The sequence below is a fragment of the Dysidea avara genome, chromosome 14, assembly GCF_963678975.1.
Source record: "Dysidea avara chromosome 14, odDysAvar1.4, whole genome shotgun sequence".
Classification (NCBI taxonomy): Eukaryota; Metazoa; Porifera; class Demospongiae; order Dictyoceratida; family Dysideidae; genus Dysidea; species Dysidea avara.
In genome coordinates this window covers 7,722,440-7,748,613 of record NC_089285.1, presented here as the reverse complement: position 1 = coordinate 7,748,613, position 26,174 = coordinate 7,722,440, and the positions used below count along the sequence as shown (strand labels likewise).

Sequence of the window (26,174 nt, the reverse complement as noted above, 5' to 3'; positions counted from 1 at the left end):
GAGGGATCAGGAATAGTCTTGTTGCTTGAGTATCTTCCTTGCACTTCGAATCTCTTCATTGTTTTTCTCATGACCTCTTCTCTAACGTTTGTGAAGAAACATTCAAACATTGCACCCCCGTCTCTGCATAGCGTTTCTACTTCATTCTTCATGGCTTGGCCATAAAGCTTTTGATTTGAGTTTGTTAAAGAGGTGTTACTACATTGAATCTATTTTGTTAGGATCACTTGATTTTGTTAAAGTGCCCTAACTCTAACAGAGCAGTCATGTGTACTGTACATTGTGGTCTCCATTTTGTCAAGTGCTTCTATATCAGCTTTGTTGTCCAATAGTTTGAATATCCTCTATTGCTCTGTGTGTAGTAATGGAAACTGGATTTTGTAAACTTTGGAGGGATCAGGAATAGTCTTCTTGCTTGAGTATCTTCCTTGCACTTCGAATCTTCGTTGTTTTTCTCATGACCTCTTCTCTAACGTTTGTGAAGAAATGTTCAAACATTGCACCCCCGTCTCTGCATAGCGTTTCTACTTCATTCTTCATGGCTTGGCCATAAGGCTTTTGATTTGAGTTTGTTAAAGAGGTGTTACTACATTGAAAAGAAATGTCTATTTTGTTAGGATCATTTGATTTTGTTAAAGTGCCCTAACTCTAACAGAGCAGTCATGTGTACTGCAGACATGGGGCCAAGTACATTTGACAGTACTTAAGTAAAGTACAAGTACTTTCAAATCTGTACTTAAGTGTACTTAAGTATAAGTACTCATGTACTTGGTCCCATGTCTGGTGTACTGTACATTGTGGTCTCCATTTTGTCAAGTGCTTCTATATCAGCTTTGTTGTCCAATAGTTTGGATATCCTCTATTGCTCTGTGTGCAGTAATGGAAACTGGATTTTGTAAACTTTGAAGGGATCAGAAATAGTCTTCTTGTTTGAGTATCTTCCTTGCACTTCGAATCTTTGTTGTTTTTCACATGACCTCTTCTCTAACTTTTGTGAAGAAACATTTAAACATTGCACCTCCGTTTCTGCATAGCATTTCTACTTTATTCTTCATGGCTTGGCCATAAGGAGAATCGATATTGAACTCCTAAGAACCCCAGAAATCTTGCAACATGGTCTTGTAGTCAAAAGCATAGCGCGTCATTTCTTGCCATTTAGAAGACAGAATAAATATAGAGACTGTATCCTCTGTACAGTTATTATAAACTTCAGCAGGTCCCCCTGGTGTTTTATAATGGTATGTACTACCAGTCTTCATTGTGCATGTAATGTGATTTACAACAGAGATACTTTTACCAGTTTCCAATCCATAGGGGGCATAGGTGGGTTATGGTTACCAGGTACAAGAGCCGGTGAGACAACATTATAAGCCATGCCCACTAGCATGTTTGGTTTACACTTGTTATGATGGTGGCAAACAATCACACAATGGCACTCCAAAGTCAGGTAAATCTGGACTTTCTCCCAATTCATAAGAACGCTGTAACTTTGTTCCAATTTCATCATCATCAAACTTGGGTGGATCCTTGTGGTAATTTCCTTTGTTATCACCTTTCATAATTCGTGTAAGCATAATGGCAAGTTGGTGCCAGTCATATTTATCCAAGCTGTCATATTCCTTATTGTACATAACGGAAGAAGGATCATACACCACCAGCGGCTCATGAACAGGCCGACTATCATCTAGGTCAATCAATATCGCTTTCCATGTACCATCGCTTTCCATGTACCATCCCTTATATCATAGCAGATGTTTGGAATCCTTATATCTAGATGTGCAATATGTAGGATGGTATGGAGTTCCGTTATTGCAGCTATTACAGACTTGGCAAATGAACTGAAGCATCTTTTAAGTTGTTCGGTACTTAAGGGTGGATGCAGCACTAAATGGAAAGGTTGGAAACGTAGAGGTTGTAGAGGCTATTTTTGTTTCTGCATACTTGACACATGGGATTTACTTCATGTTTTAGCACCGTCTGAGCATAGTGGCATGTTAAGCGGGAGCCGTCTTGTACTGCAATTATAACAGCTTCAGTGGCAGCCTTGAATGTACCATCTCTAAGCCAGGCAAAAGTGGCAACCTTGTCTACCATTGGGCCTTCTACTGTACTTCTATGGGATCCATGTATTTTCTTTTCTCTAAGGCTTGTTGGGGTGTCTATTTTATATTTTTGTAATATCGATCAACTTGCTGCCAGTGGAATGCCGTTACCTGTAATGTGTAGCTCTTGTAGAAAGGACAAAACTCCTTTTAGTCATTCACTTTTGGTGGTTTGGAGGTAGCATATCAGGGATACTTGTTCCTTTTCCCATATTTGAATTATCAAGCTTAGCTCTCTACCTCCCTCTTCTCTAGGGAGGTATAATCGTTCAGTGGCTCCACATTTGTGATATCCCTGATAGTTGCTAATGGTATTTTTGTCTTCTTATCTATGTTGTTGAACTCCGTTGTTGACCATTATATCACGGTCATGTAGTAACAGAAAACTGACATACCCCACATGTTGGTGGGCTTGGACCATACATTTACTACTCAAGATGGAGGACCATATTGATTTAGCTTGCTGTAATGTTCGTTCTGTAGCCTGTTTCTCACAGTTTTATGGCTGGGTGAAAAGAGTTGCAATTAATCTATTCCCAAGTATCGATAAGCTCACTCCATGGTCACTTCTTGAATTTGTTCCTGCCCCATAAATTCCGTATTGCCTTTTTGTATTACTTTTCCTTGCTCTATGTGGGCTATGCCACATTTTTGTAGTCCTAGGGCCATTCCCATTGTGCCTCACTCTTTGTCCACTTGGAGCATTACTTTGTCCAGGGTTTCTGGGCTATCTGCATACACCTTTAGATCATCCACGAAGAACAGGTGCGTTAGGGATTCCGTCAAGTATTGGCTGCAATATCCACTATTTTGCCTTAATGCCACTGGCAGTAGTGTTATAGCCAGGCAAAAGAGTAATGGTAACAGAGAATCTCCTTGATAGATTTCCCTGTTACTCTGTCTCTGACCAAATCATTGTGTTGATGGGATTCCCCCCATTCACCATCACAGTTGTGTAAGGACACAAGCGGAACATAACACACTTTTTACCGGCTACTCCCATCAATCCTATGTACCCAAGGATCTTCCGGGTGGCTCACCCTTCGACTCCAAAATAAGCAATTGCTTGCCTTTACCGTGACTCAACAGCCTCTCCACGTGACAAACAGACCAAGTTTCCTACTTACCCTGGCTATTCTAATAATATCTATCATTCCTCTGCTAAACTTAGTTTCTCCAAACTGTGAATATCGTAAGGGAACCACCAGTTGCAACCCAGGTAACAAAAAAAAAACCTGAAATACATATTAAATATCTAGAGGAGATTGTGTATGAAGGATCCTGTTAATGTTGTACGATGGATACTCTATAGTGTTGTGAACATACATATTGTGTAAACAACTACTACTGGTTATATTACATTTTAAAGTATAATTGGATACATGATACTGACACACGAAAGATTCATTGTACTTTTTCCGTGCTGTGCCAGATTTGGTATTTAAGAGAAGGGCAAGCAGCGACACTGAATCAACAATGTATATCACAGAAGAAATAGTAGAAGGTAAACATGGTGACCACACGTCTTCAATCATCAATGAATATCATTAAAAACCACAGAATTTTCTATAGATGCATAGTATGAACATTGGGGAGGAAATAAGACACTTTACCATCTGCTCATTATCTGTATCAAGACACACAGTAGTGTGTCGTGCAGCCCAAGAAGTCGGCGCGCCACACCGTGAGTATATTAACAGGAAGAAAGAAAACACAATTTTCATACCTATGTAGCTCTGTGATTCCTTATCTGATTGGAACCAAATTTGTTAGAGACGTGCCGCCCAGTTAGGGGAGTCTACATACCAAATTTGAAGAAAATCGCTCCAGCCATTTCCGAGATACGAGCGAACAAAATTTCATTTTAATTTCTTCGTTTTTTTTCTTCTTCATTTCGCACACCTCGCAAAATTTGCCATAAAACATGAATGCGTGTTCGGATTGGACTGAAATTTGGCACACTTAAAGGGCTCATTAAGGCGGATCTCCTTACCAACTTTGGTAGAAATCAGATGAACATTCACGGAGTTATGACCGATTATTTGCGTTAAATAAGGTCGAAGGTCTGTCACGCCTACAGGGTAAACCCCTTGGAGGAATCAGTTGAAAATTGTAATGTAGATGGAGCAACCATCGTTGGAGTTCCTTTTTGTGGTTTGAAAGGAATCGGGATAAAGACCATGGAGATATGACACAAAACCCAACCTGTGTCAAAATTACGTGATCAATTTTTATGAATAAAAAAACTATTAGTTTTCGTGTCTACCAGGCAAACCGCTTAAAGCAACGAGCTGAAAATCAGTATGTAGCTGGAATAATCATCATAGAAAGTTCTTGCAGTAGTACAGAAGAATCGCATTACAAATCACTGAGTTATGATTCGAAAGGCAACTACGTGCAGCAAATGCGAGATCGAGATACTCTAATAGAACAGTCACCCTAATAAAGCATTCAACTGCATTATAATTCACTCAGTTATACAAGTTATTCTGTAGGGAATTCAGCTACAAACAAGTCACCCTGTAGTCAGATCAGCTAGAAGAAGGTACCTAATAGAGAGTTCAGCTACAAAGAAGCCATCATGTAGGGAGTTCAGCTCAAATAAATTACCCTGTAGAGAGATCAGCTAGAAGAAGTTACCTTGTAGAGAGTTCAGTTACAAAGAAACAATCATGCAAAGAGTTTAGCTGTAAACAAATCACCCAGTAGAAAGTTCTGCTATGAACAGATCACACTGTAGAGAGTTCAGTTAGAAACAAGTCATCCTGTAGATAGATCAGCTAGAAGAAGTCACCTTGTAGAGAGTTCAGATACAAAGAAACTACCATGTAAGAGAGTTCAGCTGCAAACAAATCACATATAGAGAGTTCAGCTAGGAACAAGTCACCCTGTACAGAGATCAGCTAGAAACAAGTCATCCTGTAGAGAGTTCAGCTAGAAGAAGTTACATTGTAGAGAGTTCAGCTAGAAGAAGTTACATTGTAGAGAGTTCAGCTTCAAAGAAACTACCATGTAGAGAGTTCAGCTACAAACAAATCGCCCATTCAGCTGCAAACAAATTGCCCATTCAGCTACAAACAAATCACCCTGTAGCAAGATCAACTAGAAGAAGTTACCTTGTAGAGAGTTCAGCTACAAACAAATCACCCTGTAGAGAGTTCAGCTACAAACAAGTCACCCTGTAGAGAGTTTAGCTAGAAGAAGTTACATTGTAGAGAGCTCAGCTACAAAGAAACTACCATGTAGAGAGTTCAGCTGCAAACAAATTGCCCTGTAGAGAATTCAGCTACAAACAATCACCCTGAAGAAAGATCAGCTAGAAGAAGTTACCTTGTAGAGAGTTCAGCTAGAAACAAATCACCCTCTAGAGAGTTCAGCTGGAAACAAGTCACCCTCTAGAGAGATCAGCTAGAAACAAGCCACCCGTAGAGAGTTCAGCTAGAAGAAGTTACATTGTAGAGAGTTCAGCAGTTCAGCTGCAAGCAAATCGTCCTGTAGAGAATTCAGCTACAAACAAATCACCCTGTAGAAAGATCAGCTAGAAGAAGTTACCTTATAGAGAGTTCAGCTACAAACAAATCACCCTGTAGAGAGTTCAGCTACAAACAAGTTATCCGGTAGAGAGATCAGCTAGAAGGATCACCTTGCAGAGAGGTCAGCTACAAAGAAATCACCCTGCTTCATCTTTTCTTCTTCCTGTAGTAAAGAAAAAAATGATAGGTTAAAAGCCCTAAAGCCATAGGCCGGCTTTGGGGTATACAAATACAAAAAGAAGTGAAATCTAATCCAAAACAGCCAAGCTGTAAAAAAAGAGTGCAGCCCTCAAAAAGGCTATGGTGAAAAAAGATGTGAAATCCAAGGTGGCGGCCAAGAAATGGCTGTGATGGTAGGTTAATGGTACAAATTTTAATAACGACAATTCAGGTGAATTTGGTGCCAATTTCACATCTTTTTTCACGATAGCCTTTTTGAGGGCCACACTCTTTTTTTACAGCTTGGCTGTTTTGGATTAGATTATAATGTTAACAAGTAAATGGTGCAATCTGATTGGCTAAAACATAACAACCAATTAATACACTATTGCCTGGTCCATGCAATTGCTGTAAAACAAGAAGCAAATGTCCCTACTGTGCATTTCAGAATCTCCACAACACATCACAGTAGTTATTTTGCTTCTTATTGTTTTACAGCAATCGGACATTATGTACTATTCTGATCCAACTTGTTTCAGTACTTTTTATTGTAGTACATCATCCCTACTCTAGTTTAATATTCTTAATTTTTGCAATCTTGACTACATCAAAATAGTAATCTTGAGTACATTACTATATAAACATCAAAGTGAAGCAATACAATAAAAATCTTTGAAAAGAAACAAACCTTTGTAGACTGCTATTTTCTAAGGTTAGCAATGTGCTAAATCTTTGAACTCAACCTACAAGTCCAGCAGTTCAAAGGAAATGGTTCTGATGTGTTGGATACATCAATTATAATTTTAAGGTCTTCCCTGGTTGTCTGAAAGGTTATACTGATTGTCTGGGAAAGTGTTCAATTTACCTATTTGTTTGATATTAAAATACTGACGCTCCATTCATGAGCAGTTCATGAAAAGTTTTCGCAGATTATGAATAGTTCAAAGAGAAGACGTCAAATGTGTATAATAATATGTAATACAGTTCAATTGTTAGTCTGCAATTGTCATAGATATATAAAAGTCACTTGAACAAGTTGATGTGCTACTTCTAAAAACCAGGCACCATATACAGCTATAGCTAGCTGATCAATATGTGTAACATCACCAGAAATATGAAGTCATCTTTAAAAATATATAAACCACAAATTCCATACATTTTGGCTTCACTACATTTCACCGAAAGTATTTGTGATAAAGACTTAAAGTCTCTGCTAACACTTAGCTGATTCATTTCACTTTTAAAAATGGAGTTATAGATTATACATGCCTCATCCACGAAATCCTTTTCTTTCATCTTCTCTGAGCAACACTACCGTATGGTACCTGTGGTGCATCTGCCAACCCACCTGTTTCCTGAGGAGGAATATGCACATCACAATCAAGTACCATGCTGTATTTAGTAAAATGTATCGTTTTGATAGTTTCATATAAGTGATAATAAACTATAATTATAGCTATACACTTTTGATACCTTGAAACACACCAATATTAATTAATACATAAACATTTAGCTAGTTATTCTATACACCACTGTTTCAATGCCTTATACATTGTGAGTCTTTATGCAATAGACCTATCGCACAATTGTGTTGTGAATGTTTTGTGATCTTTTCAAACACTTTTACATCTTTGTTCAAATATGTTGTTGTCGAGGCATACAAATACACTACATGTAAATCTTCAGCTTTAATGTTAAAACTAGTGGTAGTAAAATTTCGATAATAGTCAAACAATGACAAATTATCAGTTGATGACACTGGTGGAAATACATGATTCAAAATATCTGTTGCAAGTTCCTTGTAACCATTAACATCCCTTTTGTTGGCAAATAAACTTTCCAAGTTTGAAGAGTGCTGTTCATATAATTGTGTTGACACTTGCACAAAAACTAGCCATCCATCATCTGATGGTTGGGCATGTAGATACCCCACACCATCAATAACAGGGTGAAATTCTCTCAGATGATATAACACATTACAAAGCGAAACTTATATTAGTGGAGCTTACATACTGATAATTCATTATGGTATAGTAAAATATGTTATGTAAATTACCTCTTATATCTGTTTTATACATTGTGGCAAAAGATTCATATTCTATTATCCTTTTACTGTACTGATGACTATGGTCCTAGTGTTCACTATCAGAGTCATTCACTCACAGAGTGATTTTGAGGGTGACAACTAGCCCACCACAGTCAATAGACTAACACTGTCACATGTGTCACTAACATAGTCCTGGGTATCAACTCTTGTAACGGTCACTGAAGTGTGTGACCTTGAGAGTTGATGTCTGGCTAACTATGAATTATATGTTGTTTATTGTTGTTGCTGTAAAGATGTTTATCGTCAGAAAGCCATATGACACTTCTGAAGATGATAATCATGATAGGTGTATCCATTTCAGCTCCATAATCAGGAGTACTGAGGTCATATAGTAGTCTGTCTGTACAGCCTGAACAACAGTTCTCTGACTTTATCTGCATCATTATCCATTATGCATTGGACTATGAACAAAAACTGTTGGTTCAGTTCCTTTGTTAGGAGTACTGAGGTCACTTCATAGTGGTCTATATCACCTGAACAGGCAGTGATGTCTTTTGACTTTATCTGCATTGTTATCCATTAAGTATTGGAAAAGTGAGCGTAAATGGTTGGTGTGCCAGTAATCCCTGAAGATATGGGGTAGTTCCCAGGGTTCCATGCAATGGTAATATCATTTGCTGAGCTGCTGAAAAGTTTTTCTCTACAGTATCGTAAATTCAGTGAAATCATGAACCACGATAGTGGATTCATAATATGTTTTTTGCAAAAATCCTAATAGAACGCACACCTACAAACCACCTTGAAAAACATCCTTCAACTCAAAAACAACCCTCTGGTGGTTCTTTGCAATGTGTATAGGTCCACTAGTAAGTATCAAGTGAAAAGGAAACAGTATGTGTATTTCAAACAAAACTGAAATATGCTCGTTTGTTCATATTATTGTTCTTATTATTCATAATATTATTATTATTATTATTCTTTCACAGGCATAGCGAAGTTTACAAGGAGAATCCTGGGATAAAAAGTAGCAAGGCTTGCTGAATGGATCATTGTACATGTCCTATTTTTGATTTCGTTTTCGGATGGAAACAGCCCGAACCGGGCCGTTTCTTCTTGCCAAATGCCATTATGCTCAAGAAGCCATACAAAACCGCACTCAAAGTTAAGTTTTTTTGGTGTGCGCTGCTTATGGCTAATAGAATCTGTCTTTATTAAACTCAATATAGGCCAGGAAGCTTAATTTGGGCCGATGACTTTGTTGCAAAGTGGTTTTTTTTTCGCTTCATGATTATTGTACATGGGCGAGTTATCCAGATTAAATACTGTATAATGGGAAATTTACGAAAAGTTTAATTTACGAAAAATTCGAAAATTCCAACAGATTTTCGAGAGAATAATTTTTTCAAAAATGGCGCTTTTGGTGTATTTCAAACGAGCTAATGCCAAGAGAGAAAGTGAAGTCGACGGTATTTTGCCACAGTCAGATGGCTCATTATCGCAGATAATGCCAATGTCTTCCATAGAAGTGGCCAATGCAGCTGTGTGTGAAGTTATGATGAAGGCGCCAAAAGTGAAAGAAAACGAAGAGATGGACTGTGACGAACAGATTGTACGCTGAGGAAAATACCAGCATTTCACTGATACAGAAAAGCTAGCGCTAGGTAAAGGAGCATACAGCCATGGAATTACACCGACCATTCATTACTTCGTCGCCAGGCCTGGTGAAGATCGAAAGCTATTGCCGAGCCTGGAAAGATAAATACACAAGAGAATTAAAGAAAAACCCTACTGTGAAAGAATTTCCTTCGGCAAAGTATCGTACTTACGCCATTCGCCTATTTTTCAGTGAGAGCATTTCGCCAAATTAAATTTTGCCAACTGCAATTTTATAGCAAATCGCCAAATATTAGTTTCGCCAATATTTGTTGTCATACGGTATATCAGTGCTTACAAATGCATCAATTCTAAGGTACATAGAAACCTTAAACGATTTGCATCATAATTAAACCCTGTTACTTGCATCACCTTACCCCACTGTATATCATTTGTTCTCTTTACTAGTGTGGTCCCAGTGTTCACCATCAGAGTCATTCACACAGAGTGATTTTGAAGGTGACAACTAGCCCACCACAATCAATAGACTAACACTGTCACATGTGTCACTAACGTAGTCCTGGGTATCAACTCTTGTAAAGGTCACTGAATTGTGTGACCTTGAGAGTTGATGTCTGGCTAGCTATGCTTAGAAACTTGAGTGGTAGGCAGATCCTCGTTACCAGTTATGATTTCATTGTGCTTATCTTTTAAGTACTTCTTGTAAGCAAGGAAGGATACACGTTTTCTGACCCATGTGCAGCTGCAACTTTTTGCATGGGCTCAATTATACTGGTATTTTACTTGACTCTGCCTTGTGTTGTAGGCACCTATTATCTTCTCTCTCCCAAATCTGGACAGATTTATCTACAAAGTGTACTCATCGAAGGTAGACGCTTTTTCTATTTCTTCCATCACCACAATTTTGAAATCTGAAGTGGCTTGTCAACACACATAAAGTTCTGGACTAAACACTTTGGACTGACAAAAACGATGCAACTCTTCATTATACGTGTGAGGAAATTTTACAATTACATTACCACCACAATATTCTACTCAATAAAGATGATTTTTGCTTTTTGCTTTGTACTCAATTCCCACATGAAAGTCTATTGAAATACCTACATTTCCTGATAATTCCTCTCTGGCCCATTAAACTAGTTGATCAAATGTAAAATTACTAGTCATTGACATGACATAAGTTTGTCTTCTTTGCAGACAATTGGTATGTATTTTGCTTTCATATATTTCAATGGCAGTGGGGTTACAATGATAGGTCCACACAAATAAAAAAGCTGATCTCGGAACTAGTCAAAATTTCTTCTGTCATCTGAAGTCGTTATCAAGTAGTTTCCATCTCTTCTTAAATTATTAAATTTACGGTACTTTAACCATCCTGTTTTCTGTTGCAGTGTAGAGGTTTAAAATAGTAGAGTATTTAAATAGTGTACTTTTAGTAGTTCAAAATAAAAGAAGAGCTTTGATCTGATGTGGCAATGGAGTAGCATGTTTGAAGTGTGGCTGTACAATAAAAAAAACAGCAGTTGAACTTAGTGGATGACTGTAATAAGCTTCTGTATGGCACAATACTGTAGCAAAGTAAGTAGATTCATTTTAAAACATGAGAAATTTATTGAACACAGGGCCAGTCAGGCCACACACACACTACAATACATATAGTACAACACACACAGTATGGTCCCCTTCTTAAAACTGTTGTGGTCAAAGTGGTGATTAGCATAGTGTCTTAAAGGGAGGATTGCATGAAATTTTTGATGTCATTTTTTTTACATCAACATATAGTGTATGTAATGTGTTTACTGTTTGTAAGATTTGTTTTTGAAAATAAAAATAATTTACTGGTGAAAAAGCGAGTAGAAAAACAGGATTCCAAGCCCGTTTATGGCTTCTTCCGTTTTGCGGTCCTGTTACTCATGACGTCACAAGTGTAAGCGTTGATAGTCACGGGGCTTCCTGCATAGTGTTGTCTCGTGTGTAGTAAGACTTTAAAGACTGTTTTCATACATCCTCTGCCAAGCTTTGTAATGATATGGCCTTCAGAATCCTCGATGACGATTTGAGCGATACAGCAAGCATCACTAGCTCAGATACCAGTACAATCACCGAGTCATCCGAAGCCAGTGAGCAAGCTAGCGCGGACATGGAGGAAGAGATGGAGCACCTAGTTGACCCATATCAATTCGAACCAGTAGCCAGTGACAGCGATGAAGATTCGTACTCGGTAGATAGCGAAGAAGATTCCAGCGAAAGGCTACTGAATAAAGACTGGTAAGTCAGGAGCTACTAGCTGGGCTATAAAGCTAGCTACATACTATATATAACATAGATATTAATCTAGATAGCTACTCTATTATGCTACAGCTAATTATTCATGTATTGTACGTATTCATACAAGGTGCAGATGTGACAATTGTGAAATTATGCCAACTGCAGTTGAGTGTGTGTGCTGTTGTGAAATTTATCAGACAGTAGATAAAATAACTGAGACAGGTGCATTGTGTATCACTCAACATGAAGGCTTTGAAGCTGTCTGTTTGAATGTGTGGGTCTTGCAAACTGCTTGTTTTCAGTATTATCAGCAGTATGGTGATTTTGTAGAAAAATCAGCCAATGAGTAAGTTAAAATAATTTGTATTTGTTGTTATAATTATCTTGCAGGCAATATCGATTTATAGCATATCGACAACTGACAAGATGGTGTTGGGGTTGGCTTGGAAGATCAATGAGAGTAGTGTTGCCTGCCTGTGCTGTAACGAAGATACGAAATAAGTTTCCTTCGTCAACACATACAGGATTTAAGTATCCTACAACTGTACCTTCTTAATGTTATCTAATTACATAATATTATGATAACTATAATAAAATACACTTAAATCATGTTTTAAATCTACTTTTGTGTTCTTGAATGGCCTTAGCTTTATCTGGCCTTTCATATGCAGATGCAAGAGCCTCTGGAGTCTTTGGTGCATTGGAATGGTCCTGTTTTTCTCCAGCTGTACAGCGTTTTGCTGTTTCTGCCATCAGCTCCTCAATGTAACCTGCCAAAATGTGCTTGCATACGTAACTGAATACACATGTATCTATTCCTTACCATATGTTGGCTTTACCAAAACTTTTTTTACAATGTACCCACCCTTCTTATACTTAGGGAATACAATGTCATAGCATTCATCACCTTCCTTGGTAACAGCTTGAGGTCTGTTAGCGTTTTCATTGAAATGAAGTGCAGCTAGTTTTAACCTGCATGTGAGGAAATTTAATTAATTAAGTAAAAACAATGCAAGTCATCATATACTTCAACAGGTTCACAAAAGGTATTCTGTTACTGGACAACTATATGTTTTCATGTCCTGTGTATCTCACAGTGTATCCTACATATCTTAAATCAGATACCATGACCACATAGTTTTAGGTATAACAGAATCCCTTTGATGAAACATTTTATGCCTACCTGCATTGCATTCCTAAATATGAAAATGCTACAGACTTGGGTGCAAAATGTATAATGACATTGTGGAAGGATTCTACAGACGATGTTTGGTATTTCGGGGACAGCTTGACCATGTCATTACAAAGATAGGTGTTTGTCAATAGTGCACCCAATTTCTCGCTTGCTTTGGTATCTACACCAATATTAAACAGCATGCATATAGTTAAGCAATTATAAGAAAAAAATGCTTTAAACTCACGTCTCTTAAACCACTTCTTTCTATCACGCCGCCTTAATCTACCATGATCACATTTACGAAAATGTCTGGTTCCATGGTTTCTATGCACATTATGCACATGATTATCTAATGATAACCACTTTGCCCTAATGACATCTTCATTGCTATCTGCTGTTGAGGAGACACACCAGTACAGGTGGTTAATGATGCTCTTCTGCCATTCTCCTACTAACTCACAGCTCTTTTGCTTAGCTAGTTTCTCCAACTTCTTACGCAAACCTGCATGTTTGTTCAGATATGTTTTAATCCTGCACATCAGTGAATTACCTTTGGCTACATGCCACACATCATAACGGTGTTTTACAGATGGATACGTTTCACGGAGCCATTTGTTTATTTGCTTATGACGATCTGTGATCAGTGTATCCACCTGTAAACCATTATCTCCTAAATATTGCATGCACTGCAAAAGGCCTTCTTTTTCCATGTGATAGCTCCCTGTAACCTCATTGCTCTGTATGGGCAGAGTATAGTACCATAATCAGTATTTGCACATGTAGTATACCTGAACTAATTTAATGTCTATCACCTTATTCTTAGTTAACTCAACCATTGAATATGACCCAAATTTGGCACTGTGTCCAGGACTGTCAGCCCTTCCATCACCTCCAATAATCAGGTGGCTATTACTCTCCTTCAATTCCCTTAGTAGCCTTTGCTGATGTTTCTCCCAAATAAAGTCTATACTTGGCTGTAGGTAGTTTCGTTGATGACGAAAAAAGGTTGATGTAGTGATAGTTGGACAATTGAATACTGAAAATAGTCTCAGTGCCTTTGCAGGTTGTGCACCAGTGTAGAGAATGGCAGCAGAAGTCAAGATGTTGCCTGCTGGTGTTCTACCAAAATACGGTTGACTCCTCCACACAAATACATGATTGCATTCATGACAGATTTGTCGAATGCAGAGTAGTGATCCACACACCTTTCTGACTAAACTTGTGGAAGAGCTCCTACAAGCAGTACAGAGTGAAAAAAGCAGCAATAGAGCTGAATCAAACACCAAGTAGCATTGGTACTTGGCTTGTGAACCAGACTGATCAGAGCAATCTTCAGATCTAGAGTGTATAATATTGGTTTTAAGTTTTATTGCTAAATTTGTCAATTGTGGAATACTTACAACATCATACTTTCCTCAGATGGAGCATATGTATCATCAATTCCCTCTTCAGTAGTGGTAGTGTCTGTCTCGTAGAAATCAGCAGCATCCTTAATAGGTGTGGAGGTTAATGGTAGGTGTGATGATGACATATGCATTGGACTCAACAAGTCACATTGTACACCAACGTCGTGAACTTCAGGTTTAGCTTGAGTTTCTAGTTGCATGCATAGAATACAGTACGTCAATTTGAAATAGCTATGAGCTATAGCTATATTGTTACCTCATATAGCACTTACCTATAGATATCATTTCAGACATAACCTGTGTGGATGAATTAGTATATTTTGGCTGAATCTCAGCCTCTATGGTGTTAATGCTACTGCTTCCCAACTGCAAATTACTGGATTCTGGCTGGGTGCCTGATGATACAGTCATCTGCTGTGAATGGCTGAGTCCTGACTGGGTGCCTGATTCTCCTGTCTGTGGATCACTAATTGGTTCTAACTGGATGCTTGAAGATGCAAGTAGTGCCTCCTCGACAATCTGTATGTTTGATAGTATATCTTAAGGCATCATTATTGCAATATGCATGGACTACATAGCTACGTGTATAGCTGTGCATGACTACACTTACTCGAGATCTCTCTCTCTTTTCAAAGGCTTGCCTTTTCTTTTGTGGCTCATTCCATTCATGGTGTGACGAAATGGCTCGTTTTAGTGACGAGGAACAACCTTCTAATGACTGGGATGAAGCAGAGCCAGAGGGAGTCTCTGGCCTTTTAAAAATCGTTGGAATGGCTCCTTCTACTAGTCTACGTCGTTTCTGTATTCCAAAACCTGCTGCTAATTCAGTATCTTTTTCGAAGCAGTCTTTTGTGAAATGCTCGCTGCATAAAACAGATGTGTGAGATGGACCTGTCCAGTTAGCTCTAGTACTTTGTACTTTTTTCGTCCAAATTGTTCGCAAAGTTGGATCCTTAGGGAATAGAAAGCAGCTAATATTTTCTCCAGGTACGTTAGAACAGTCATAAGCCACGCATCGCTTCGACATTATCTTCACAAACGATAATATACAACTAACTTACATGGTATTCCAATATCATAGCTTTATACGCTTACACCTGTGACGTCACGAGTAACAGGACCACAAAACGGAAGAAGCCATAAACGGGCTTGGAATCCTGTTTTTCTACTTGCTTTTTCACCAGTAAATTATTTTTATTTTCAAAAACAAATCTTACAAACAGTAAACACATTACATGCACTATATATTGATGTAAAAAAAATGACATCAAAAATTTCATGCAATCCTCCCTTTAATCAAATGTTTAGTAGTATGCAAAAGTTATGTTTTGCAATCAAATAAGATCAGATACACTAATGACATCAAATGGGACATGTGGCATAATAACTGGAGCTACATAGTTTATATAGTCACTATCAAGGTCAGACTCGAATTGCAAACATGGTCTCAAATGGAACAGGTTACTTTCAATCATGGAATCGATTGACTTACTGCTGATTTTTTTGGTAACGGTATCATAATCCACAAGGATTTATTTTCACATGTTACAATGGACTCCATTAGCCATAATAAATCAGATGGCTGCCATAGTGGTGAAAGCAAAGCCTGGGTAAATTAGAGTCTTCTTGTGTCAATCTGGCTTGAATTGCATGGGTGATAGATACCATTACTGGCATAATAGAGCTTGTGCACTTTCAACAGTTGAATGCTGCCACCACAAACCTTATTTGCTTAAAAAAAAACTCTAGCGGCTTGATTATGGTGTTCACTTGCTTCCTTTCCAAAATTTCATTGCATCTTTTTGTGATAAATGGCCCATGAAAAAGTTAACAAAAGCTGCACTGCACTGTCCACAAATTGATTTATCCATTTGAGGAAAAAGCTATCACTAGACGCCATTATAACATGAAATCTGTTTGCTTCCTTTGAATTTTCAACATCCCATGCAAAAAAATCATTGAGAACTCTATTACCTCTGTCACCACCATCATCATCCTTTAACAAATAGTCCAGATGGTTAACTTTGCGACATAAAGCACAGGGGGGTGGGATGTTATATCCTCTCAGCACGGACCAGTTTGGTAGCGCCTTCGACAATTTATTGTACATGGCCTTTAGGCTATTCTCTGGCCCTTTTGTACTTAGCGAAGTGACAATTCAGATATGCATTTCAGCCATATCTGAAATCTTAAGCCCACCTGTTATGTCAGGGATGTGATTAAAGGGAGGGAGACATGGAATTTTAAAATTCTTTTTTATTTCATACTGTATTGATTTGATGCCCTTATGTATGGTTGTACATTTGAAATTTAATTTACTGTATGATTTGTTAATGAAATACACGATCAAAAATGCTTCCGGAGTAATCATACGTTATAACACGTCATAAGTTACTGACGTCAGAGGGGGAACGCTACGTGAATGAAGTATACATTCCATGGAATAATCAGATCTTATTAGTAATTCAGTCACGTATCAGAGTGAAGTAATAGGTCTAGAAAGACTTCTTTATGGATACTTCAAAGTCGTCAACAGATTCCTGCTGTGCTACTCCTGGCTTGAAATGTTCAATTGATTCCCAAGATATTTCTGATGAATATAGTGACGTTTCCAGTTTGGTCTCTAACGACGAAATGAGCATTTTCAGCAAAGACACAGACGATCATGAAGACACTGAGGAGATGACTGGAACCTCTCTTGAACCTTACCAATTCGAGCCAATAGATGCTAACGCTAGCGATACAGACAGACTGACTGAGGATGAATCATCATCTGATGAAGAGCTACTTGGGAAATTGCCCAATGATATGAGCTGGTATGACCATTCTACCACTACTTGTCAGCTAATAATACAGTTCTTACAGGTGTCACTGGCAATTGTAAGATGATGCCCACTAGAAGAGAATGTATATGCTGCTGTTCTATTGGTGAAGTGGTAGAGAAGATGGAAGAAATTGGTGCTTCATGTATCACTGAAAGTGAAGGATTTGATGCAGTTTGTTTAAACCAGTGGGTATTGCAGACTGCATATTATCAATACAGACAACAGTATGGCAAGTATAAAGAATCCATTCATGAGTACGTTTCACTGATATAGCACATTCCCATTGAACCTTTTGCAGGCAGTACCGATTCACAAGCTACCATCAGCTGACTCGTTGGTGCTGGGGTTGGCTGGGAAACTCTATAAGAATAGTACTACCAAGTTGTGCTGTGGATAAAATAAGGCGCACCTTTCCTTCAGAGACATATGCAGGCTTTAAGTACCCTAAATTGTAATATTACTGTATATATAATTATAATAATGTATATCATGTAAAATTCATGTATAATGCTAAAGTGAATTATACTATAAAATAGTGATATCCAGTTAAACTATACTTAAGTAGTGCTAAATCGACTCTTGCACTGTTGTATTGCAGTTGCTTCGTCTGGTCGCTCAAAAGCAGAGCATAGTGGTTTAGGACCTTCTTCTTGCAGATCGCTTCCTCCTGTGTTGCATTGTTCAATGGTTTCTTGTAGTAGCTGTTCAACATAACCTACATACATATCATCAACCATATGAGCTAAATCAAATAAACCTTATTTCTCTTACCATATGTAGCTTTCACATGAACTTTGCGTACAAGATAACCACCACTCTTATACTTAGGTTGTATGACATCATACCGTTCCTGCTTGAGGACGGTCACTGTTTTCATTAAAATGCAATGCTGCTAGCTTTAACCTGCAATGATAATTATGATGTCTGATATGATACTTGGTAGTCAATTGGTATTGACAATGGCTGGTGATAAGGGTTTTGCATTTGTGTTTTTACTTGTAATCTCTAAGAGCAATGTGCATTTACATGTTTCTAGACCAGTGCATTTTTAGGGCATAAGATTTATTTTGCAGACCACAAAATAACATTTCATGTCAATTTCTCATTGCTCCCTTGTTTACAAAGTGCATGATGATGAGTCTCAGCTTGAATAGCAGCTTCTCTATTATATTGACTGTTGTATTAGAGTGATTGAATTCTCTACTAGAGTATACATGTCTTTTTGTGATTCTTTGGTCCTAAAAGTGTCTGGCAGTCCTGCAATTATAATATTAATTGCATTTTACCCGTACATAATATGTTAATTCATGTTCAAAATGACATACTTACAATATTAGTCTGATCTTTACTCCAATTTAATTTTGATGATAAATTACTACAGAAAACAAGCAAATCTGTTTTGCATGCCAATCTCCAATGATGTTGAGTGATCACAACGGGTTGCTGCACTGCCACAACATCATGCAACTGTGAGCTGGTCACCTCCAAGTATTATTCTATGGAAACTGTAGTCTTCCAGTTCCTCTAACTGGACGAAGGGTAAGCACTTGTCGACTTGGAAGATCTTTGGCATACAGAGTGGATAGCTCATTTTGATTGAGGCAAATATATGCAGTGTGCTTTTTGGCTGCTTGGAAGTTAACTGTTAGCCTGTTTTATTGACCCAAACCCTATGTTTTCATATAGCTGTTGGCATAGTAATTAGTGATATGAATATTCAGTGGTTTCCAAGCTATTTTTATGCTTGTTACTCGGGTGACTGTTAACTTGTAAACTTTATGGAATGCACTTCAATATTGGTGGCTCCTACATAAGAATGAATTGAGTATATATAATCACTCACATTATATTATGTGCACGTAATCTGAAAGCAGGATTAGAAGGTTATCAGAAACTGCTGGGTTTAGTTAGCCAGTATTTGGTAATCAGTACAAGAGCAATTATTTAACATTTCATTACACAGTACCTCACTATAAGAGCTCTCATCACAAAAGTATATGTGACCTGGTCTGCGAAAAGGGCTCTTATCGCCTTTTCAATTATGTAAACATGGTAACCAATAACTTAGCTTGTGAATAAGATACAAGCCTACAATTTGGTCACTGTACACTCCTAACATAGCACTAGCTGAGGGTGTAATTACAAGATGATAGATTTAGCTGATCAGGAGTTATGATTTGCCAAACTTGGACAATTGGAAAGGCTATAAGAGCCCTTTTCGCAGACCGGGTCACATATAGAGTGATGTTTTGGTGGTTAAAATAAATTACTTGCGGAAGCCATAAACTTAATTGCATACCTTGGTTGCTTATTGAGAATAGTATTTAGAATTGATTGCTAGAATTGATTGCTTACCAGAAAATGTAGTCATCATCCTTAAGTTGAAGGTCCACCAGATATTCTTTAAAAATACTGGAGGTTACTTTCACTGTTTGCCCTAAATACACACATAAATTATGGTGCAGCAGTAAGCGCACATAGTATATACATACCTCTTGAGATGTCTAAGTGATTGACACATATTCCTGACTCGCTGCTTAGTATGTAGCATTGGTATGATTGGTGGCGTACTGCCAGTGAAAAGCAAATGTTAATAAAATTCCCCATTCGTGTAGCTAGTGACTTCAGATACTGATGCTTTGCCTCAAATCGCATTGTCCAGTGTCTTACAAGTGGCCCTATACTGTACTGAGTATAAAAATGATGCTGATAGCTTACACATTTACTTACTTTGCTAGATATCTGGGCATGTGTAATAAAAAATGCATTTTAGGCAAAATGTTATGATCTGGGTATAGAGTTGTGAAACTTTCTAAATTCTGCTGTAGAAGAACCTCTAAGTAGCCGGGTGTTTCAGGACGCTCAATTGGGGAGAAAAGTAAGTCCATAATATCAAGTATCTCAAGATAATGTAACCAGTGTGGGTTTTCATTAGGAACTTTGTGGCCAATCATCACTGGCAGAAGCCGCCCAAGAGTCCACATCTGACTTGCTGCGTAAAGAACTGTAGATAAAAACTTTTTTAGTCAGGTATAGTTACCGTTTTGTCCAAGTCGATGATTATCAGCAGATTGGAAAACACTAGACAACAAAAGTGAGGGAATACTACTGGCTTCAGACAATCCAAACATGAAGTCTTCCATCACTTGATTTAACTCATATAAGCTGAATAACTTGTCACTAAATTTGAGAGCAGAGGAATGTACCATCGTATAACATTTATACGCACACATACATTGTCAACACTTTCGTAATAAATGCTAGTAAAATGTGTATATTTCGTGAGTTTAATAAGCTGAAAAAGTTTTGTAGCATCAGCTTGACCTTGTATGGTAGATAACCTTCTAGCATGTCATGTAACAAATCAGGTGGAATGGTCTCATCAGCGGTATGGAAATATTGTAGATCATTTAGAATAGAGTCACGATTTACACCATAAGTCACAGAGTAGTGGTCATGTAGGTCACGTAATTCTGGGTTTGTTAGCAGCCCACAATAATGATTATGAATCCTAGGTGTCCGCAAAGTAAAATGGCTTTCATGAAACTAAATGCAATGTCATGTATGCATACAGTATTCACAAGAGTAAATTAACTAACCAATGTGTTGAACTCTTCCTTGGTACCAAGGCACTGTCTACAGCATCTTTTTGCTGAGGCACTCTCTTTAAATCCAGCCACTGCAGCAGTTCCAGGATTGTCACCACAGACAGTTGCAATTGTACCATAAAACTTTTCAATGCCCTCACAGGTTTCAATCATTACTCCCTATAGTTGTTGATTATAAGTGTTAAGTAGTGCAAAGCTGCTAATAATATACACACCACTGATGCTTCATTGCATTATTAATTATGAAACCATATTATGTATCCATACCATACAATTACATTTATCTACATAACATTATAGGTACAGTGCACTATACCTCTTCCAACTGCTTAATATCAATTACAGCAGTTTCAAGTATTTTATCATGGCCATACAAATTCAATATAGGATTCTCCACCAGGCATAATAAAAAAATACTTTTCAAAGATGATCGATACATTGGACTGATATTTCCCAGCGTATAATAGTAGCAGCCTAAAGGACACCACATAACTAACCCACATTCAATCAGTTATAGTGCAATTACATACCTAACTTGTGCTTCTTTCGAAATGATCCTAGTGGGTTGCACAACTCAAGCTCATCAAAATACAAGATTATTTGGAGGGAGTGCTTCTGTTTGCTAAACAATGGATGGTTTTTTACTTTAGGTGAATCACAGAAATCTTCAACAATATTGTCACTCCTTGTATGTCCTTGAACAATCTACACAAAGGAACATTTTTATAGCACATGACTGTAGTCTTTCTTTTGCTCCACTAACCTCTTCATATACTCTAGGACATTTCAGCACATTTGCCAGTACATCCAATAATGGAATGTACACGTATTTATCTTGTGCTTCCTTCACCATATGAGATAACCCTTCACCCACTGTAATATGGCGAGTACCTAAGCAAACTTGAACTGGTTCCTGTAGGACACATCCACAATATTGTTTAAACTAATAGCTCACACACCAACAAGTGCTTGTACTATACAGGTTTCATTTGAACTTACAACAAAATTTAGGTGCTTTTTAAAGTATTGCATCTGAAGATACTGAGTCCCTAATGATGAGAACAGATCCAAGTAAGGTGATGTGCCACTGAACAATTCTTTTAGTTGTTCAAAACTATCATTATCGATTGCCTATTCTGCAGATGCTAGAATCTGAAACACATCTTTTTTCAAGCGAGTAAACATATCAGAGATTAACTCTGAAACATCTCCTAAAATTTCCTCGGTTGTTGACTGGGTAAGTTTATGGCCCTCTTTAAGTTTCAAAATCCATAATGCAACAGCCTTATCTCGCTTCATTACTTCGCCAGATCCGCCACTGGCTGAACCACAATGCTCTAAGTCTTCATCACCACAATCTAATCCAGTCTCAGTATGATTTTGTTCTAAAATATCAGATAGGTCGTCATCAGCACTCGTTTCCTCCTCAATAGCAACCGATCGGTGTTTCTTGCGCAAATGCCTTCTGAATGCTTGAAAATTGGTGAAGGTAATCGCACAATAATCAATTCCACATGAAAGGTGGAAATCTGGAGAGTTGGCATGAACTTTTGCGATATGAAACAGCAATAGTTTGAACGACGGTACAAAGAAATCCGCGCAGAGATGACATCGAAGCATTTGCTTAAAGACAAACTTAAAGTACTACGTCATACAATAAAGCCAGACCCGGCAATCAGAAATCCTTTACACTAATTCAGTTAAGCCTTGATTGACCATATTGTGGAGCGCCAAGACTGTGTACAGTCCCTAAGTGGCAGATGGCTGACACTCCTTAACCACTGATACAATTAACTATGAAAACTGCTGCCTACACTCACTGATATCCAAGAAATATCCCAGAATATCCATCATTTCAACGTCATAGCTAAAAAGCGCGGCCTATTTGACTTTAAAAATTGTGAGATTTTGCAGAAATCTGTCACTTTTGCAGCGAACTCACCTGACGATGGGATCAAAAGCTTTTGAACATTCTACGGAGCAAGTATGCAAGCTAATCCAGGACAGTGGATTTGATTACTCTGTGGTGGAGGTGTTCAGGGAAAATAAAATTGATGGCATCGAGTTCGTGAGCCTGAGCCGAGATGACATGAAAGAATTAGGGATTTCAGCTTTGGGTGATAGGAAAAAGCTTCTTCGGCTAATTCATACGCTTGAGTCAAATACTTCTGAAGCAGGGGAGTCACTGAGGGCCATCAGTAGCCCGGTTACTAGCGGGTCGCTTCTTAGCTACTGCTCCAACGAACGCTTTCAGGATGTCGACTCTCTGAGCAGCTGTGACTATAGCAACAGCAGCATCAATGAAGAAGCACAGAACGAGCTCGAGGATGTTTCTATGGGAAGCGTTGGTCCTCCAGGTAAAGCTATAGTTACAAATATACCTTCATACATACCTGTTCGTGCGTTTTATCACAGATAATAACCTTGTAAGAGGACTTGATACTCAGCAAACTTCGATACATGAAGACGAACCTACCTACCAATCACGTGCGACCGAACAAGTAAGTTAAATAACTGTATCATTTTCCTTATAAGTTTAATTGTAATTTGCAGAATGATTCTGTGCTATCAAATTCCCCAGATACCTTAAATGGTTGGGAAGATAATTTTATTATACCCTCACAATTTTCGGAGAGAACCATGGTCAGCATAGGCATTGGCAATGTATCAAGCTCAGCCAGAGCTGAGATAGTTCAAATGACAGTTGCCAAAATGTTGAGCTACTGTAAATATCCAACCAATTTACAGTATGAAACTGTTGCAAGCAAGATTGTTAGCAATTTGCTAAAAGGAAATGGAGATACATTTGGAAATGGCCATGTTCGTATATGTATATATGTACGGTAGCTATGCTTTTGTTTCTTATATAGGGTTCTTGGACAAAGCAGCTGCAGAATCGCTTTAGAAATGTTCGACGTAAACCACGGGGACATACTTCTGGACTGACTTTTGCTCCACCTGCTAAGAGGAGAAAGCCGAACAGTCCACACCATGGTTTAGAGTACTGCAATAGTGAATTGTTGGATGAGTAATCCTACAAAGACCACATACAGCAGCTTTCCCGGCAGCTAAGTAAACCAGTAAAAAATAAAGCTGCCATTGCCTCTTTGATGGCTGAGACGGCTTCAAACAGAAGAAAGTGGATTTTGGAGAAAGGTCCCAAAATATCAGCGGTAACAGACAAGTTTCCACCACTGGAGGAATTTGATATGGTGTGTGTATATACTACTCACAATGTGTGTATATATATATTATATATTTATGCAGGTAATGAAAGAGTTTGCTTTCTGCATTGGAAAGGGTTCAACAGAAGTGACTGCTACTTTGAAAAAAAATTGGAGTGTTTGGATCTCAAAAATAGTACAGAAGGCACAATTGGAAACCAGCCATCGAAACACCCTTTTCCAAGGCTACTCTGGTTTGATTGACCGGTTTTCAACTATGACTCCTGAAGAGCTCCCCCAATGTGAGTCTATATGATTTTAGAAATGTAATATTGTTTGCTCATTACACTATAGCCCCGGATGCTTCTTTTGCCATATTCATTGTGGCAAAACTAATGAAATCCTCTGACGCATTAATTCTAGTGTTAGAAGTGAGTAAAGTTAATACAATATTATTGTGTGTTGATTACTATTATTATACGATTTATACATGTACATTATTGTGTTTACAGAATGGTGACAACATTGTTGATGAAATTGAGAAAAGAAATATAGCAGCTCCATATATCATTCAAGCTGGACCAGCTAATGCTCGACAATACTTTCTGGTGGCTGAAAATATAGTTTATGTGGAAGTTGATGACTTTCTTCAAGCTGTGGCTGCTGTTGTTGGGCTGTATTATGTGTACAACGTAGTTTACCCAAAACAATGGAATAATTGCCTCCTATTCATGGAAAAGAAATTACTTGGTATAACGTCTGGTCCAAGTATCAATGCTCTACCAGCAGGAGTTATTTCTGACATAGAGAAGATTCCCTAAAGAAAGACATTTACTGTAATTAGTTGCATATTTCAAATGACACAATCAGTTTGTTTGTTATTGTATTATATAATTTAATATTCATTTATGCAACCCACTTGTTACCTGATTATTATAGTTATATCAACAACCGGTCAGTAGTTAAATTAGCGTAGCCATTGGTAGCTATAACACAAACATTGGTAGCACCAACACAAATAGTGGTGCTAAATCAGCACAGCCAAAAAAGTGCTAAAGCAGCATTCATGGTGATAGTCATTTTTGGTACCCGTAAATAGCACAGTATAATGTGTTAATTTAACTACCCAGTTTTAACAGAGCAGCACAAACCTTTCTGGGTACCGTTCTCCACACTCTTTTCACCACGGTACCACAGCTTATTTCTTTGAAGGTTAGGTAGAGAGAGAAGAATCATACAACTTTGGCGCGCAGGCACATCTTCCTCTTTATAAGCTCTTTAAATCTTTTTGTGATGCTGATGAATGTGTAAGGCTTGGCAGTGATTGCTTGTAATGTTATATTGCCATGAATAATGTTGAAACATTTAGACTTAGATTTATGACTTTATAGTGTTTTTTATACTGCAGGAAATTTTGGAAAACTTAACAGGGGGAAGCAGTGCATCTGCAGGTAGGAGTGGTACTTTACAGAGAGTTGGTACAGGAGTGATACATCAGTGATAAAATTACAGGTATTAATATTTCATTTAACTGCTTTTATAAAGAAATGAAAGCTCTCCATAAGCAGCTGTGCAAGCAGCCCTGCTAGCTCTTCAGGAGACAAAGTACAGAAATAATTTACCAATGGTTATCTAAACAATGCTTTTAGGAGGAGCCTATGGCTAGCCAATTCCAAGACTTGTTGTGTAAAACTGAAAAGGTAATAACTTCGTGAATGTAAACTAGGGAGTACCTACGAGTATAAGTACCTAATTTGAACAAGATAAAACCTCTTTATTCCTAAGAAAAGAGGAAGGTGTTGGTATTCTGTGCAATGTATATAGGCACTCCTACCCCATTAAATAGTAAATTCCTGATAGTGGCATTAATTATAGTCTACGTACTTTCAGGTGCAACTCCAGCTCAATCTAAAATTAATTTTTGTGCTTGGATGGACTGCTTCATTGGAGGATTTGTTGGTCGTGACAGCAATTGCTTAGTCAGTGATAGTGCTGGCAATAGAATTCAAGGATTGTATCACCAAATTAAAGATGGAGAGTGTCATTATATACTTTCGGAGCTTAGTAGTCCTCCATTCACTGCTTGGAAAATGCCTGTGTCAGTGGTGGTATAAGTGCTGGTTAATTGTACGTGTGCACAAAGTCAGATAGAGGGAGCACATTGATGATAGCTCATTCTCTTGGATCTTTTGTTTAAACAATTTTTCAATTCAGCAAATGAATATGCAGTGTATTAGTGTATATGAAATGTATTAATGTATATGTGCAATG

At 37.9% G+C, this 26,174-nt stretch overlaps 3 protein-coding genes across 26 annotated transcripts in view; 1 reads left to right on the top strand and 2 right to left on the bottom strand.

Annotated features, from left to right (window-relative positions):
- LOC136244389 (uncharacterized) overlaps nt 1-24,851 on the top strand; it is a 31,457-nt gene extending 6,606 nt beyond the window's left edge. For 10 of the 20 annotated variants that reach the window (XR_010695208.1, XR_010695204.1, XR_010695200.1 and 7 more), the window contains 8 exons: nt 19,905-20,009; nt 20,067-23,096; nt 23,155-23,240; nt 23,293-23,559; nt 23,610-23,951; nt 24,007-24,205; nt 24,258-24,334; nt 24,416-24,851. Coding sequence is in view for 2 of the 20 variants with exons in the window: in XM_066035968.1 (XP_065892040.1) it covers nt 23,850-23,951; nt 24,007-24,205; nt 24,258-24,334; nt 24,416-24,724 (687 nt within the window). In the remaining 18 variants the exon portion in view is untranslated. Of the gene's footprint in view, nt 1-6,659; nt 11,724-11,850; nt 12,070-12,113; nt 20,010-20,066; nt 23,097-23,154; nt 23,241-23,292; nt 23,952-24,006; nt 24,206-24,257; nt 24,335-24,415 lie in introns of those variants that run through there. The other 10 variants (XR_010695212.1, XR_010695213.1, XR_010695211.1 and 7 more) reach the window with 7 other exon arrangements.
- LOC136244387 (uncharacterized) lies at nt 12,128-15,551 on the bottom strand. 3 transcript variants are annotated; one of them, XM_066035961.1, is made up of 8 exons: nt 14,917-15,550; nt 14,579-14,825; nt 14,301-14,496; nt 13,689-14,238; nt 13,145-13,637; nt 12,907-13,078; nt 12,547-12,695; nt 12,128-12,493 (listed from the first exon to the last, which is right to left on the bottom strand). In XM_066035961.1, exons 1-8 carry the CDS (start codon nt 15,331-15,333, stop codon nt 12,330-12,332), a joined length of 2,388 nt encoding a protein of 795 aa, XP_065892033.1. In that variant the 5' UTR covers nt 15,334-15,550; the 3' UTR covers nt 12,128-12,329. The 3 variants fall into 3 exon arrangements, with proteins under 3 accessions (XP_065892033.1, XP_065892031.1, XP_065892032.1); XM_066035960.1 differs by having other exon boundaries at nt 12,147-12,493; nt 12,907-13,402; nt 13,451-13,637; nt 14,917-15,535; XM_066035959.1 differs by having other exon boundaries at nt 12,907-13,637; nt 14,917-15,551.
- Nucleotides 17,599-26,174, bottom strand: part of LOC136244388 (52 kDa repressor of the inhibitor of the protein kinase-like) — a 46,793-nt gene continuing 38,217 nt past the window's right edge. The window contains exons 2-12 of one of the 3 annotated variants that reach the window (XM_066035962.1): nt 21,739-24,720; nt 21,503-21,652; nt 21,270-21,444; nt 21,056-21,213; nt 20,731-20,898; nt 20,172-20,677; nt 19,862-20,123; nt 19,624-19,814; nt 19,487-19,568; nt 17,903-18,034; nt 17,599-17,846 (exon numbers count right to left, since the gene is read on the bottom strand). In XM_066035962.1, the coding sequence (XP_065892034.1) occupies nt 20,351-20,677; nt 20,731-20,898; nt 21,056-21,213; nt 21,270-21,444; nt 21,503-21,652; nt 21,739-21,771 (1,011 nt within the window). In that variant the 5' untranslated portion in view covers nt 21,772-24,720 and the 3' untranslated portion in view covers nt 17,599-17,846; nt 17,903-18,034; nt 19,487-19,568; ... (1 more) ...; nt 19,862-20,123; nt 20,172-20,350. The remainder of the gene's footprint in view (nt 17,847-17,902; nt 18,035-19,486; nt 19,569-19,623; nt 19,815-19,861; nt 20,124-20,171; nt 20,678-20,730; nt 20,899-21,055; nt 21,214-21,269; nt 21,445-21,502; nt 21,653-21,738; nt 24,721-26,174) is intronic. The other 2 variants (XM_066035963.1, XM_066035964.1) reach the window with 2 other exon arrangements.

Bases quoted from the DNA above. Each gene is read 5' to 3' on its own strand.
- LOC136244387 (XM_066035959.1), bottom strand. From the start codon at position 15,333: ATGTCGAAGCGATGCGTGGCTTATGACTGTTCTAACGTACCTGGAGAA. The intron at 14,239-14,300 runs GTAAGTATTCCA...TATACACTCTAG, and splicing joins TCTGAGGAAAGTATGATGTT to ATCTGAAGATTGCTCTGATC. The intron at 12,494-12,546 runs GTAAGGAATAGA...ACATTTTGGCAG, and splicing joins TTTGGTAAAGCCAACATATG to GTTACATTGAGGAGCTGATG.